Raw genomic sequence first — 17,826 nt, 5'->3', positions numbered from 1 at the left:
GTGAGTCAAGATGTGCTCCACTTTAGAATTCAAATAGTCAAAGAATTTTACATAGTTAGTAGAGTTAGGTGAGAGATAAACAGCACAGATGTATTTAGTAATAGAATGACAATGAAGTCTTACCCAGATGGTGGAACATTCAGAAGAGTCAAGGTCGTGGGCACGAGAGCAATTGATGTCGTTGCGCACGTAGGCGCAACATCCAGCTTTGGATTGAGATAGGATAGAGATAGTAGGAGGGAACAGAGTAGAGATGGTGTTCCACAGGATGAAAATTAGAACGAAGACCACGAATGTTGCAGAAATTGATAAGGAGGAGGTTCGAGGAGTTATTAGGACACCTCTCAAGTCGGCAGCCAGAAAGGGAGTCCTTCCTGGGGGAGTTTATGGTCCCCCCCCAGGCGGGGACCGAGGCAGTGTTGTTTTTCACCATTTTGAATTTTGAATTTTGGGAAAAGGTGTGTGTTGTGTGAATGTAGTGTGGTGTAGAAAGAGAAAGGTACTGTCTTGAGAGAGCATGCTGAACTGCTCTCTGGTGTTGATGAGACAAAAGGGAAACGGTTAGTGAGGACATGGGAAGGGTCTTTGAAGGGCTTTTGCACCCTCCTCGCTTCCCATATATCCTCACCGGGAGTAGCTCACGCCCGTTCGGTAGGTGCAATATAACTGATCGTTATATTGCTGCGCTAATGAAATTTCACTTTATATTTGCCGTTGCATTTCTTTATTGTATTCTATTTTAGTATTGTTATACATTATTTACGGTTTTATAACATAATTAACACCTCACGCAAAAAAATATATATTATTCGAAAAATAAAACGGATCAGCGCGAAGAAAACAAAATGTGAAAGATGATGTAACATGAAACGACGGGATAATCAGAGAGAGAGAGAGAGAGAGAGAGAGAGAGAGAGAGAGAGAGAGAGAGAGAGAGAGAGATGAATTAAAGAGTTGGGTGCATAGCTCCGCGTGACCTTTGTGCTCATCTCCGCTGCTTTGGCCCTTGAGCCTGTGATGGGAAGAACTCATTACCCCGGGACACGGGCCAGTGTAACGTCCGGGTTTGTCAAAGTTTACCTTCCCCAGGTACCCATTTTTCAACTATCCCGAAATAAAAGGGAAGATGAACAGCTCGGTGACCTCCACGCATACTGCTGGGCCGGGATTCGAACCCGGCCACGCTTTCGTAACTAAGCACGCAAACCACTGCTCCATGAGGGAGAGAGATGAATGTCCGCGAAATAATCCCAGAAGAGAAGAAATTGGAGATGACATAAAGAGAAAAGACGATGAAATATGAAAAAAAAAACAGAAACGGAAGGAATTAATAGAAGTAAGACGATAAAACGCAAGAAGAGGATAATGGAATATTTTTCTTTCTCCGCACCCAATATGTTTATTTAGAGAGAAAAGGAGTGTGTGTATGTGTGTGTGTGGGGGGGGGGGAATATACGAAGAAAGGTAAATTTCTAAAGGGCGAGTGCTACAAAAAAAAAAAAAACATGTAAAAGTAAGTGCGTGAGAGAGAGAGAGAGAGAGAGAGAGAGAGAGAATATGTTATAGGAGAGAAGTGTGTGGCAGTCCAAAAAGAGATAATTTAATGGAAAGAGGAATAGAGGATGAAAATACCAGTACAGCAGAGAGGCAGTGAGCTTTCTCCTGCTTTGTCATGGCGCTGAACTGTCTTCTCTACTATAAAAAAAGAAAAAGAAAATCCATTGCTCGTTGTAGCGCTGCGTTAATAAAATTTCACTTCATATTTACAATCTTGTTTTTGTATTATATTTCATCTTCGTATTGTTCCATATTACCCTCGGTCGCCTAATTTCCCTCCCGGCTCTCCTGATATATTCATGCCCTATTCCTCTCTTCTTGTGAATTGCCTCCTCTTGTGTTGCAATACGCTTCTCTCCAAGAACACTTTCTCTCTCTCTCTTTTCAATGTAGCCAAGATCAATATTGTTTGATTATAATAATAATAATAATAATAATAATAATAATAATAATGATAATAATGATAATGATAATGATAATAATAACTAGACGCATAGCACTCGGAGAGTGCACACCGCCAAAGATCGTCCTGAAAATTGGTATGGTCATCAACTGTGATCCTATGCATCATATGGAAGCATTTGTTTCGAAATTTGATGAAATTCTATTTTTTTGGAACACTGACCTTGGGCGAACTTTTCGAGGTCAAGGTCAAAGGTCAAGGCCATGCAATGTGCGTATTTCCATGAGCTAAAATATGAACCAAGTCTGAAGTCTCTACGATGACGAGAACTGAAGTTATGGCCAATCTGACGTTTTGTGCGACCTTAACCTTGACTTTTGACCTTTGATATAAAAAAATAATAGGTTCTATTTTGGATGGACACGCATCATATGGAAGCATTTGTTTCGAAATTTGATGAAATTCAATTATTTTGGGAATCTTTGACCTTTGCAAACTTTTCGAGGTCAAAGTCAAAGGTCAAGGTCAAGGCCATGCAAGGTGCGTCTTTCCATGAGCTAAAATATGAACCAAGTCTGAAGTCTCTACGATGACGAGAACCGAAGTTATGGCTAATCTGACGTTTTGTGCGACCTTGACCTTGAACTTTGACCTCTGACAAAAAAATTAATGGATTCTATTCTGGATGGACATAAAGCTTCCCTGAAAAATTGCTTGAGATATCCTCAAAATAGTGCATAGGAGACTGCTCATGAACAAACAAACAAATAAATAAACATACTGACCGGACCGAAAATAAAAAACCCTCCCAACTTCGTTGGCGGAGGTAATAATAATTTATTATTATTATTATTATTATTATTATTATTATTATTATTATTATTATTATTATTACTATTACTATTATTATTATCTCCTCGATTCAAATTTCCACGTGGTTGCTTCGCTGAGGCCTGAGATGCCAGTGCTTAGAGCTTTCCCACGGTCGATGTCTCGCTATTACCAGTTGATGTGTTTTGTCTTAATATGTTTGACAATTTGAATAATGTTTCACACTGTTCCCGTCATGACTTTCCTATATTAGTAATCTTTCGTTTTCGCTCAAACGCCGGAGACTTCTTCCCCTTCCACCCCTCCTCCCCTTCCCCTTCACTTCCCCATATCCTCCCTACCTTTCCTCCCTGGCTACTGCAGCTGTTATTCAAGGTCGCACCACCCTTCCTTCCTTCCTTCCTTCCTTCCCACTTCCTCCTCCTCACATGACGCTGATCTTTCCTCTTCCCTCTTCCCTGTCCCCTCCCTCATCCCTCGGAAAGTTGCAGTATTGACCACAAAAAAAATGATATGTCCCACTCAGATATCTTTCCCTCGCCCTCCCTGTCCTTTTCTGCCCATCTATTGTAAATTAGGGCAATTGTACTATTTTAAGCATGTTTCCTTTGTTTGGATAGCCAGGATAGACACTGAAGTATTTTTTTATTTTGAGTACCGCTACCGCAGTACCGCACACCGCACTGGGAAAGAAAAAAATGGGACCGCACTACTCCGGAGAATGGACCGCACTACCGCAACCGCACTACTGATTTTTCAGTACCGCGCCCACCTCTTACATAATATTTATCCTCTTACTTTTATTGATTCCTTCCGTTTCTCCGTGATATTATATTCCATCGTCTTTTTTTCTTAACGTCATCTCCGAGTTCTTATTTCCTGGGATTATTTCGCGTATATTAATTCTCTCTCTCTCTCTCTGTGTGTCTCTCTCTCATTATCCGTGTCGTTTTCCTCATCAAATCATAATCCCGTCGTTTCGTGTTACATCATCTTTCATATTTTTCATATTTCATATTGTTTTTTGTTTCTTTTTCATAAAAGATATCCTACACACACACACACACACACACACACACACACACACACCTTTACACCGCTCCGGTAGCAACACCGCTCTGGTAGCTCAATCGGTAGAGTGCTGCACTGCAAGGCTTCACGGCCAAATAGCGGGGTTTCGAGCCCTGCTCAGGCCGGATTCTTTCCGTTGACTAGGAGTGGTTACTGTCTCCCCTTGAGCAAGGGGGATGGGATGTGTAGTGTGTGAGGTCCTGGCAGTACCCAGAGATCGACGATAATGAGCACTTGCTAACGTCGGGAGGGTACCTGCTGGCGAAAGGGAGTCCAACTTGTGATCAGGCCGTGGTGAATTACACACACACACACACACACACACACACACACACACACACACACACACACACACACCTGGAGATAAAGAAGTAATGATGTTCACTTCTACCTGTCAAGTGAGGAGATGTGCGAGGCGGTGATAACGAAGGGCAGGAAGGAAGGAGTCAAGGAAAAGAAGAGAAAAAGTAAAAGTGTGCAGAGAAGTGTGAGGGCGGTCATGGCAAAAGAAGGGGAGGAAGGAATGAGAATCGAGATGAATTATTGTCGAAAAGGAAAGATGAGAGACATAAATAAGATAACGAAAAGAAGGTATGAAAGAAAGTTTGTGTTCCTAATGTGAGAGATTGAGATATATACTTAAATAGATAGACTGAATGACAGATAGATGGAAGATAGATAGACAGCCAAATAGAGAAATAGAGACAAACTAACTGACCAATATATGGAGATGTGAAGACGGACGACACACATCATGCATATTCCTTCGTCTCCTCTTCTCTGACTCCAATATTCGTGTCCCCGCTCCCTGCCAGGTAAATATCCTTCACCTGTCCATTACGTCCCATCGCCTTCCCGGCATTAGTGGCCGTTAGAGGGCGTCTCGGTGGTTTCACCTGACTCGCCTGATTGGAGTTCCTCTTCATTTCAATGTTTGTCTATATAAGATTGTATAAATATAATACTTTAGAAGGAGACTAACAATGCTTTACTAGTAGATTATTATATTATTAATGCACACACCAGGCTGCTCCTACAGAGAGAAAAGAAGCGTTACTAATATGTTAATTAGATGTTATAGGTATCTTCTTTTTTTTTCTTTCAAATTCGCCACCATCCATATTTTCATTAGTTTCTCATTTTATGTGATGGCATTTTAGATGATTATATTTGTATGTCTTCGTGGGACGCAACGATCCGGTGGATTAGAGCGTCAAGCCATAGGAATGATGACCCAGGGGAATGTGGTTCGAATCTTAGGGCCGCGGCGTGACGTCAGGAACAGCCTCGTGAACCCTTAGCCGCACCGCACACGGGTGAAGGCTGGCAAGGGAAAAACTTGCATTTCTTAAGTTTTTGACAAGGTCTTAAGATAATAATGGAATACAAGAGAAACTTTACCTCTGTGCTCAAAAAAGTAAAATATGTAAGCCGTGTTAGTACATTTGACGATTTGAGAGAGAGAGAGAGAGAGAGAGAGAGAGAGAGAGAGAGAGAGAGAGAGAGAGAGAGAGAGAGAGAGAGAGAGAGAGAGAGAGAGAGATTTTCCCCATTCCATTAAACCTGAAAACTTTTTATATCTTATCTCACCCTTCGAAATTTCTATTCCCCTTCCTTCCCTCTGTCATTTTCTTTGCTGTTTGTCATTCCCCTCTCGTTTTATCATTTTTATGCCCATACCATCATCCAGACTGGATATTTCCATTTAGCCGTCGCGTTTATCTACGTTTCCTTCCTTGTCCTCCTCCTCCTCCTCCTCCCATAAAACTTCCCTATCACACTTCAACACTACTGAGCTTTCATATGCCTTACCCTATTTTTCATCCGCTCCTCTACTTCATTTTCTTGTTTTTTCTACTCTCTTTTTCCTTTCCACCATCTCTTAGCAGCTCTTCCTCTTCTTATTCTTCTTAGTTCTCGTCACTACATGTATCGGTAAAGTTGAGGCGTATGTTATGCTGCGCGTGGCCTCGCTGCTCATCTCCTTACTGGCCCTTGATTCGTCGCCCATTGCAACGCCCTTCTTACAAAAGTAGTCCCGTTGTGGGCAACAAGCTTTATGTTGCCTTTTCTCCCTTATTCCCGAGTTTCCTCCCTATTTATTCTATCAGTGTAAACAGTTGACACACACACACACACACACACACACACACACACACACCACTCCGTGGCGCAACTGGTACAGCGCTTCGCTGCCAGGCTTCACGGTCTGACAGGGCGGCGGTTCGAGCCCGCTCAGGCCGGATTCTTTCCGTTGACTAGGAATGGTTGTTGTCCCCCCTTGAGTAAGGGGGATGGGGTGTGTGGTGTGTGAGGTCCTGGCAGTACCCATAGATCGACGATAAAAACCACTTGCTCATGTAGGGAGGGTACCTGTTGGCGATTACGAGTCCAACACGTGATCAGGCCGTTGTGAATTAAACAAACACACACACACACACACACACACACACACGCACGCACGCACGCACGCACGCACACACACACACACACACACACACACACACACACACACACACACACACACACACACACAAATAAATTGTTACGGTGTCATGCGGATACCCAGGGCGTAAGGTCAAGAGGCGGAAATAGCCAACAAGGTTTGACCCCTGTTGGCGCCAAGAGACACAATAAGGTGTGAATAACGACTTACCTGGTACCTTGCGTTCGTTCAGGCCTACCTAAGGCTGAAGCCACCCAGCACAGGGCTTGATCCCTATGCAGGTCGCCACGTGGAGGTGACCACGACACACAAAGGTTCACGCTATACGCTATACCACAAGGACACTCGGTGCAGTGCTCGCAAGAGCGCAACCACAAGCACACACAGGCACACAAAGATTAACTGAGATAGCATGTACAACTATGTACAAACTTTATTACAAAAAAAAAATATATACTCCACCACACACACCCAGCTGAGCCTACACCGTTCCACGTGCTTGCACAGTACCTAAGCTGACCTGGCTACACTAACGATTGGGGTACTTAGCTTGGTGCGGAGAAGAAAATGAGATGCTGTTGCTGCAGCTAGCGCAACTTGCCCTCGACTGCCTTTGGCTCCTAAGGGGCGCGTGCTCAGCGGTAAATGCGGCCGTCGACGTCAGGGCAGATAACTCGACGCAGCCGAACTGAGAAACCGTGCGTGTTGTGTCCCGCTAGGCAAGGCCCGGGACCCCCAAGACGCCAGCAGACGGGAAACCGCGTGGCTACTTCAGGCACCTGGCAAGTCTGCTGCCTTCCTAAAGGGGCTATTACACTGGGCAAATTTTCTGTGGCTCATCAGTCAAACCACGATTTTCGGTGGCGTGGTTCTCATTTCCGTGGTTTTCTGACGTGTCCACGATCTTCCAAAGCTACGGTAGATTTCACCGAAGGACGATGATATTACTCACCATCATCATCATCAGCAATAACAAGAAACAAGAAGAGGAAGAAGCTACACCCTACTGTCCCTTCATTCGCACAGCTATGAGTGTTGTTGCCTGGACCAAGGCCTCCGAGGCCACTTTAATTGAGAAATTACGGGACATGCCAGCTTTGAGGGATCCCAGGCATGAATTGTATGCAAAAAAAACTGCATTGAAGGAAGAGCATACACTGGTTTCCTAAGCCTTGTGTCTTTCTTGGCTATAGATCCTTCTAGAGGCCCATAGACGCCGGGGGAAGCTTCCAGCACAACAATATGCTCAGTGTAATAGCCCCTTAAGGGGTCAGTTTCAAGGGTTTACCTCCAACAAATAGTTTTCTGCGAAAAAATTCCGTAGAATTATAGAAAGCATGGCCTTTTTAACGGTATACTAACATATATGTACGTAGATGAATTGGGTCGGAAAAATGTTTTATTATCCGAATTTACCGCGCCAGCGCGTCTTGGAACACTGAGCTCTCAAGCGCATACGCGTGGTACTCTTAGCAGAAAAATCACCCAAAATTGTTTTTTTCCCGATTTTTAAAAATTATCTACAACACTCGCTCATTCCTAGTTGGCAACTCTGGATCGTGAGTCAGAGCCACGGGGTGCTATCTGCTTCCTCACACGTCTCAGCTATCAACCCGCCTTTGTCACGCGTAGGTATACAGTATTTCCCTGCAGAAATCTCGCAGTTTTCGTGCTTGAAAACTTGCCACGACCTTCTAAGAAGGCCCAGAGGAGGATAGAATGCGTTATAGCTGCCAGGAGGAGGCAGCTAGAGACTCGAGGAACCTCTACAGCCACTACAACATCCGAGCCTGGTGTTGAGGGGGAGCTGACACCTCCTGATACCCCCATCAAGAATGGATGAATCCTAGTAAAAGAAGAGGACCGGATGCCAGGGAGTAATACTTTATGCAGAAAACTCTCTGAGACCTATACAACCTCCAGCACCGTTCATACAAAGTCATATAGATCACGAGGTGAAGATTCGTTTTAGTACCATACCAGTATTTCATTACCTACCTTATGAAACATCACTAGCTTTTCATATATCTTTTCTACAAACGTTCAACAATCATGGAAACGCTTTCAAAATCCAATTCAAGGACTATTTATTGTTGAAAATAGGGGAAAATATTCACGAAAGCGCCGCCGCCGCAGCCGCAAAATATCTCGCAGAGGTTTTAGGGTGGGGAAGCACCGGTACCAGATTGCTCGGTACCGGTACCAAGACTGACCACTCGGCACTGGTTGGTACCGAGTAATCATCATTCTACTCGGCACTCGGTACCGGTACCGAGTGCCGAGTACAATCATGATCACTCGGTACTGACTATTGCCACTAGTTCCGGTCCCGGTTGGATCTTAGTGATGCTCGCCAGTCGCCATGCGGTATGGGCCCTGTGGAGGCGAATTAAGCCTTGAATGTTGTGCTGGCTGCTGAGTCACTGCCTCGCTGACCGTCTTCCCAAGTTCCCACCATTTTTTCTGCTTTTTGTTTCCATCATAGTTCCCGTCTCCGTTATTTTATTATTGGATTTATTTATTGGCTTTATTGGATAATTCTTCATGTCCGATTCTTTTTTTTTTTTTTAGGTTGCTCATGTCCGATTCTTTTTTTTTTTTTAGGTTGCTAATATATATTGTTATTGTTATTAGACTATGATCGAGTACAAACATAATAACTATACATGCTATTTTTTTATAGGAAAAATAAATATTCACTTCATTCAGAGAGAGAGAGAGAGAGATGCAGGTCGTGCAGAATGAATCGGATCTTGGAGTCACTATCAGCAGTGACCTAAAACACGCAAAGCACTGTAAAAAAAGCATATAACAAAGCCAACACTATGCTCGGGTTTATTTAAAGAAACTTCGAATGCAAGACGCCGGAAGTAATGTTATCTTTATATAACTCAATGGTAAGATCTCACCTCGAGTATGTAGTACAATTCTGGTCCCCTAATTACAGAAAAGACATTGAATTATTAGAAAGAATCCAGTGACGCGCTACGAAGATATCTTCATTCTTTATTTTTACATCTTACATAGTGCAATTAAATACAAATATATCGATGAGCGGGCAACGGCCCGCCGCTGGCGGACAATGCCTACTAAGCATGCAGTGTTGTGTTACAGTGCCTTCTTGAACACTGTGGTTCGCTCCCTGAGCCACTGTGGCCCCTAGCACGCGCCAGCGCCTATAGTACACGCAGTTCGTTCTACTCTCACGGACTGCAGCGGCCCCTGGCACATGCTAGCGCCCCTCACTCCTCAACCTGCTGTGGCCCCTGGCATGCTGGCAGCTAGCGCCTTCACACGCAGTTCCCTCGACGCTCTCTCGGACTGCCGTGGCCCCCGGCGCGTTTACGCTAGTGCCGTTTGCCCATCTCCACGCCGCTCGATTTCACCATACCTGACGACGACATGCAACTCTTCCTCTGCAACAGCGGTGTCCTTCAGGGCACACTCTTCTGCTCAGGACCCGTCTACGTGGTTCGCGATTTTGGAGTGCGGATTCAACCCTTCCAGGATCTATTAAACAGCCAACCACTCAACTCACGCAGCCCAGCTTACGCAGCCCAACTTACCCAGCCCAACCCCTCGCTGCTCAACCCCTAGCTTCTCAACTCGCTGCTCAACTCACCTCAGCTCGACTCACTGCAGCTGAACACAACGCGCAACTCACTTCAGCTCGACTCACCGTAGCTGTCCTCACCGCGTAACTCATCTCAGCTCGATTCACCGTTGCTGTCCTCATCGCGCAACTCACCTCAGCTCAACTCACCGTAACTGTTCTCACTGCGCTACTCACCTCAGCTCGACTCACCGTAGCTGTCCTCACTGCGCTAATCACCTCAGCTCGATTCACCGTAGCTGTCCTCACCGCGCAACTCACCGCGCAACACAATGCATCTCAGCGCAACTCACCGCGCACCTCAACGCAACTCAACTCAGCGCAACTCACCGCGCAACGCAACTCAACTCTACGCAACGCACCACCAGCTACACTCTCTGTACCACAGCGCCCCCGCACCAGGGAGGATTTCGTTCCTCCTTTCTCGTCACTGGGGGGGAGGATCAGTAGCAGCCACCTCTGAAAGCCGTGTCCTCTGCTTCCCCGATGACCCAAGAAAATGTGGCGCTGCAGCACAGACTCATTAAATGTACTCGTGTGCAATGTTTTCGTCTCCCCTCGTCTTGTATCTCCTGTGCCGTCTATGTATTTTCATTGTCGCGGTCTCGTCTCCCTGTTGTCCAGTGTTCCATCATCAATGTTAACTTCTCTTGTTACAAGTTTATCTTCTACTGTCTGTCCTCGTCCTCCTATTGTTAACTCATACATATTGTTTACTACATACACTCACATTCCAATGTCATTCACTCTACACTACATCTTCACAAACACATATACACTCAACCACCTATTTTATGTGTCTTGTATATGTCAGTGACCTGTGAGATTTTTGTCAATAAAGCAACCCTGACGGATATTGCCTTTCTCTGTCCGTGAACCAATTAGCACTCAGAACACTCACTACCGCCAACAAGCCCTCGCCTCCTCGTCCTGCGGGTTCTCTGTGGGCTGCTGTCTGAGCTGGGCCGTGGTGGGTCAGTGCAGCAGGTAATGGACCAGGGGGCGATGGACGACTGCTTCGCAGTGCTCACATTGCCGGCCCACGAAGTCGTTTCTCATCTCCTGGAGCGCGCGATAGCCAAGCCGAAGGCGGTGCAGCATGACCTGGTCCGCCCTAGCCCGCTCCCGGCCGGGATGAAAGGGCTGGTGGTCAGTGGCCCTGGCGTACCAGGCCCCCTGCCGCGAGTACCGCTCAACCTGTCTGTGCAGGTCCTCTGCGGAGCTGGCGGCAGCGCGTCTGGCCTGCACTTTAGCCTGCTGCAGGCTGGGCAGGACATTGCTGGTTACGGCTGGCATGATGGTGGCTGCACGGGCTGCGTCATCTGCCTCGTTCCCACGCAGGACTACGTGGCTGGGCATCCAGTTGAGTTTGATGTCCCGCCCCTGTGCGGCGATGCCCTGGGTGAGGCCCAACATGGCGGCGACGAGCCGCACGTTGTCAGCTGTTGGATGCCATTGCTGCAGGACCTGCAGGGAGGAGGGGGAGTCTGTGTGCAGCACGACAGGCCCCTCCCGGTGCTGCAGGTCATGCTCCAGGGCATGCTTGGTGGACATCAGCTCGGTTTGTAAGGTGGAGCAGTGATCTGGTGTCCTCCACGACAGCGTCTCTCCTCCGGTGACAACCGCCGCGCCCGTAGCGCCTCTCTCTGGGTCGATTGAGCCGTCGGTGTAGTAGACACCACAGCTCCCTGCGTTGGCCTGGGCCACCACCATGAGCGCGTGTTGCAAGAGTTCCCCCTCTGTGTACAGCACCTTGCTGGCAGGCAGCTCTCTTATGATGATCTCGGCGGTGGGGAGCTGCCACGGAGGTGGAGCGATTAGTTGGCGGCTGGACGGTCAGGTCCCTCCCGCCGCAGGTGGTCGAGATGGGGTAGGGGGCCGACAGCCTCAGCCACCTTCAACAGCCAGGTCTTGCCGGTGAACAGGTCCCGCCTCTGTGGCAAGACTCTGCAGAGCTCCACTCATGCCACCGACTCCCTGTCTTGGTGGAGGACCTTGGCCACTCGGCAGGCAGCGATCAGCAGAACCCTGCTGGCCAGGGGCACAAGGCGGGTCTCGCTCTGCATTACACATCTGTTGACGCTACGAAGATGATTCCACCCTTGAGAGTCCTGCCGTATGAAGAACGACTCAGGCGACTTAACATTTTCACGCTGGAAAACAGACGCCTACGGGGGGATATGATTTAGGTCTTCAAGTACCTAAAGAACTTCAGTAACGTCGACCACTCCAAGCTCTTTGAGCTACAGACCAACTCAAGTACTAGAAACAACGTCCTCCACATTCAAGCGAAGCGATGTAACACAGACATTGGTAGGAATTTCTTCTCTAACCGAGTCATACGCCATTGGAACGACCTCCCTGCTGAAGTAATAAGTGCAGAAACCATCAACTCCTCCAGAAATCGCATCGATCGTCACCTGTGAGAACAGGAGTGAACTGAAAATACGCACGGAAATGCCTTTAACTGCTCTGCAGGCACCAAGTGACTCAGGCAGATCACGGCGCTACAGCAGGCAACCTCGTAATGAGCCAATAGGCTTTCTGTTGCCTGTCATTCCATGTTTCCTCTTCCTCCTCCTTCGATGAAAGCCTCTGACAGGGTACCACTCGGGAGACTTCTTTGGAAGTTAGAGGAGACACTAACCGCGTGGATAAGATATTGGCTTACCGGTAAACAACGTCCAAGAGTGGACAGTCTCATGAATGGCTGCATGCCTGTTACCAGCAAACTATCGCAAAGGCGATAGTACTACTATACAGAAAAGTTAAAAAATTTGCTAGATTCTGGCGCCTAGGCAGGTTGGAAAGGTTGCAGCTGATTGGCTGCACTGCTCTCCTCCTAACACACACTCATATGTCGGACCATCTTGCTCAGTGAGACATGTTTATATTATATACACCTCATATACGAGATAGCCAGTTTTGGTCATCAGACTCCAGCAGTAAAATGGTATTACGGTGAGTTGAACTGAGAAGATGTTGAAAAAATGTTTATAACATCTTTTAATTATGCTCACTATTTTCAACAGTTGTTCATTGACTGCAGAAATATATTATTACGTTACGTAGGAAAATCTCGCGTGAACACGATAGTGGGTTCAGAGTGCAGATAAAGCTCCACATATTGAAAATATAGAGTTATTTATAGCAACATGTCACTCCCCGCAACAATCACGGCGCGCGCGACACTCATCTTTTGTTTTTTAACATAATCACGCAGCGTGTCGCGCGCGCTGCGGTGGTTGCGGCGAGTGACATGTTGCTATAAATAACTCTGTGTTTTCAATACGTGGAGCTTTAACTGCATTCTGATCACACTATCGTGTTCACGAGAGATTTTCCTACGTAATGTAATAATACATTTCTGCAGTCAATGAACAACTGTTGAAAACAGCGAGCATAAGTAAAACATGTCATAAACATTTATTTAACATCTTCACAGTTCAGCTCATCGTAATACCATTTTCTTATTTGTTTTGTCGAGTTTTTAAAATACATCTTGATTCTACAGTCACTGCTGAGTCTGATGGTGTCAACCAAAACTGGCTATCTCGTATGTGAGGTGAGCTATGGCATATAATAAAGAAACATGTCTCACTCGAGCATGCAAGATGTGGTCCGACATGAGTGTCTGCGAGAGAGCGGAGCAGCCAATCAGCTGCAAGCTTACCAACCTGCCTAGGCGCCAGGAATCTAGCTTAAGTGAACCTACTATAATACTAGTAATAATAATAATAATAATAATAATAATAATAATAATAATAATAATAATAATAATAATAACAATAATACCCCTTCGCCCCTTCACCCCTCTCCTGTACAGGGTGGGCGGGGCTGCCGCTGATGGCGGTGCTCTGCCTGGCGGTTGGGTTCGCGGGCACTCGGCTGGGCATGTGCTGGGTGTTGCTGGAGCACCGCTGGCCGCAGTACCGCGCGCCCTGCCGCCAACCTTACCCGGCCATCGCCCGCCGCGCCCTCGGCATCCCGGGACAGTGAGTACCGGCATAGCGGGGGTATACGTAGCATTGTCTTCATTTTCTTTTGAAAGCTAAAAACAGTTTTCATTTAGTATAATTCAAGTATGAAACTTTGTTCCGTTATTTTAGTAAAGAACTTTCTATTACCTTAGTTTATTTCTGTTGATTAATTTTTTTTTTCATTTATTTGGCGTCATTTGTTTAAGCACGTCAAGTCAGTTTTGTTAAGATAAGAACATAAGAACGTAAGGAGTCTGCAAGTGGACGGTTGGCCTTTACAAGGCAGCTCCTGTACTCTTAACCCCACCTTACCTCACTATCCATGACTTTATCCCACCTTTTCCTGAATGTATTTATGGTATTGTCACCCACAACATGGCTGCCAAGCCTATTCCATTCATTCACCACTCTATTGGTAAACCAATTCTTGCCGATGTCTTTGTTGATCTGAATTTATCTAACTGAAAAACATTGCTACGTGTCCTACTTGGTTCTTTTACAACCAAAACCCTATTGACATCCCCTTTATTGAAGCCCTTCATCCATTTATAGACTTCGATCAGGTCTCCTCGCAACCTTCGCCTTTCTAGAGAGTGTAGATTCAAATGCTTTTCAGTTATTAAGTTAATTATCTGCCCGTTGAACTTCAGCTATAATTTTGACCTGTGTCTTTCTCCAAGGTATAGTGACCATTGGAAAAAAACGAGCTCCTAGTTAAGAATCCGCTGGCCTGGATTCGATTCTGGCCTGGGACAGTCGGCGCCCAGCTCATCCAGCTGTTCCTACTAGTCCAAGAGTATTAGTTAAAACCCGGAAATATGAGGGAACAATCTTAAATTTTCAAGATAGTTAAAAAAAATATGTAGAATCACATATTAAAAGTCCCTGAAATTCCCTTTGTGCTTCTTCTAAAATCCAAGATGGTGCCCAAAATGGCTGCTGTTACAATATTTCTCAATAACTGCTTCCAAACAGGTTAGAAACACGAACAAAGTGTCTTAATATATGTTTTAAAGTATTGGAAACAATATATTATTTACAAGTTACATATAATGGGAATATTTAATATGCCCAAATCAAAATGAATAATTTGTTGAAATTGTTATTTTTACAGCTTCGCTTCCAAGCAAATATCGAAATCAAATGACAGTCACACACCGCTCATATGGATCGTCAACGTTATGCAAACAGCAAATAAGTGCACGCCAGATAACTATCATTAGGACTTGGTGTTAGTTCTCATTGATGATTACAATAATGAATTAAGCACAGAGAAAACCGTGACAATAAGACACAACTCTCAGAATGGTTTATTATTTTTGTTGAGTCCTCGTTATTTACTCTTGTTTTCACCTATGTAAGACAATACAAACCTTCCTTAATCATTTATATGCCTTCTACATGGTTAAATACCCTCCTAAATATCGTAAAATAAGAAGAAAAAAAAATGTACTGGAGCGATGTGGATCATATTACTTACCTGGATCATTTTCCTATTTTGGGAGAAAAAGGGAAGGCACAACATCGGCCTTTAGTGATCTTGTTGCCTGTGGAAACTTGCTGATCAGCTTCCTCTTGATAATGTAGTGCTGTGTGTAGTCTGTCGCCTTGAAATGACTTGAACAAACTCTGGCAGTATCTGGATTTACTTATCATTTCGACTACATGCTTGAATCCACTGCCTGCCTAAGGACTTTGTCTTCGGAAAACGATAAAACCGAAGCTTTCCTAGCTTTTTACACCTGTTATTGTTATTACAGCCGCAAACAGCACACCTTGTCATTGTTCACAGCAAGAAACCTCAATCCAGTGGCGCCGCGGCCACACGTGTATCTCCAGTGACGTCTCTGTTTACATGTGACGTCACGAGCGCGGTGCATTGTGGGAAAAAAACAAGTGCTTAGCGATTTATCCTAATATGTCTATCATCCTTGCGTGTGCTCTCTCAATCCTAAGCGGATTAACATTAATTGCTCTCCTTCTTCTCCACCAAGTGTTCTCTAATTCTTATCCTACTCCGCCCAACAGGTGTGCTTTAATTGCTTCCCCCAAATTCCTTCCACACTCTCCATCTTCCCCGTGGTCTGAGATTTTTCCTTAACAATAACTTATACTAAAATCTAATACACACAAGAACAAGAATATAGCAATGTATAATAATACAGAAATGTATTACAACACACACACACACACACACACACACACACACACACACACACACACACACACACACACACTCACACACACACACATGAAGGAGTAACAATGTTTGAATCATCCTCACGTAAGTTATATATATATATATATATATATATATATATATATATATATATATATATATATATATATATATATATATATATATATATATATATATATATCTATATGAACAAGGGGGGGGCGTGACGATTGCTTAGATATGCATAGGGGGGATTATGTAAAAAAACGTGTTGGACCCACGGCCCTACACTCTCCGGACCTTTCAGGTCAGGCCCCACTGTGTACCCCAGTTTCCTCGCTTCCACCCATTTCTTATTTTCCTACTTTCCTTCCTGCCTCATCCCGTCTTAACCCTCTCCTTCGGATAATTTGCCATTCTTCAAACTACGCTCATTTCCCGTCAGCCATCCACAACTCCCCTTTCCTTCTATCTCCGATCGCTTATCCTCACTTCATCACTTTTATTTGCTTCATCCGGTCTGCAGGGAACAGAAGGGAAGGCGAGTTCGTCAACAAGGGCTCTGTGTTTGGAAGGGAAAGGCGGTGGTGTGTTCAGGCGCTGCGGTGTGAGTGTGGTGTTTGTTCGGTGACTTAGATGGGTCTTGGAGTGTTTGTTTGTCGGTTGCCTTACTTATGTAAACCCAGTGTGTGTGTGTGTGTGTGAGTGTGTGTGTGTGTGTGTGTGTGTGTGTGTGTGTGTGTCAAAATAACTTGATGTTCACTAAGCCTACCTTGTTGCTTCCTACGCTTAGGGCTGTTCACCAGTTCGTACGCATCATGCCAAATAGCATTCATTTCCGACAAGAAAGAACTGTTTTGAAAAAGAAACTATTTTCAAGGGACTGAGAAGTATACGTACTTTATCTATTTTTATACATGCTTTATTTTTCAGAGCCGCTGCATTCTTGTGCAGTCCTAATTGGAAGACGCGTATGTACTGGCAAACATTCCCTAACTTTATTTCCTCCTAGGTGGGGGGTGGTGGTGGGCCAGGCTCTGTCGGTGGGTGGGGTGACGGCGGTGGTGCTTTTCCGTACCGGGGACCTCCTGGCCTCCCTGGCGACTCCCTGCTCTCCCCTGCCTCTGCACTGGGGTCGTGGCATGCCTGCTGCTCCCCGCGTCTTGGCTGGCCACACTGAAGGATTTTGGTGAGGTGCTAAAGGAGTGATCAAAAGTTGGGGCCGTACGCTGATTCTGAGCGTATCCTCATCTTCGTTATACTGGCCCTTGAGTCTTTGGCGGAAATAACCCATTACCCTGGGACACAGGTCCAGTGTGACATTTGAGTTAGCCTATAGTAGCAGGTAAAAGTGGAGTAGTGGACGGAGGAGATTGCAAGAATAAGAACTAGCAGGGATAATACAAGGTGAAAAGAAAAGAAATAACATTGCATAGACGAGTTGAATGCAGAGAAAATGCAGGCAGTGATGACAGCAGGGCAGAACCACAGAACCACACCTTTTCCTTCCCATGTACCCAATTATTTACTCCATCTGAAAGGATTGATGGAAAGGTGGGTGGGGAGCGCGACGACTGGCCGGGCTGGACTCAAACCTGTGCCTGTGGATTCAAAGTTAGGCGTTCTAACCAATTTATCACGAGGCGGTGGCGGTGGTGGTGGTGGTGATGGTTGTGTGTATTACTCTAATAGCTAATGATTTTTGCTTCGATACACTATTAGTGTTTATTATGTGATATTGACAGT

The 17,826-nt window shown here is 45.4% G+C and overlaps 1 protein-coding gene across 1 annotated transcript in view; it reads left to right on the top strand.

The window, feature by feature from the left end:
* The window catches only part of LOC126982193 (uncharacterized), a 79,895-nt gene that overhangs the window by 43,051 nt on the left and 19,018 nt on the right, over nt 1–17,826 (top strand). The window contains exons 4-6 of the mRNA XM_050834045.1: nt 13,748–13,916; nt 15,930–15,983; nt 17,093–17,123. Coding sequence (XP_050690002.1) covers nt 13,748–13,916; nt 15,930–15,983; nt 17,093–17,123 — 254 coding nt within the window. The remainder of the gene's footprint in view (nt 1–13,747; nt 13,917–15,929; nt 15,984–17,092; nt 17,124–17,826) is intronic.

This window comes from Eriocheir sinensis, chromosome 4 (assembly GCF_024679095.1).
Source record: "Eriocheir sinensis breed Jianghai 21 chromosome 4, ASM2467909v1, whole genome shotgun sequence".
Lineage (NCBI taxonomy): Eukaryota > Metazoa > Arthropoda > Malacostraca > Decapoda > Varunidae > Eriocheir > Eriocheir sinensis.
This window is presented reverse-complemented; position numbering and strand designations above follow the sequence as displayed.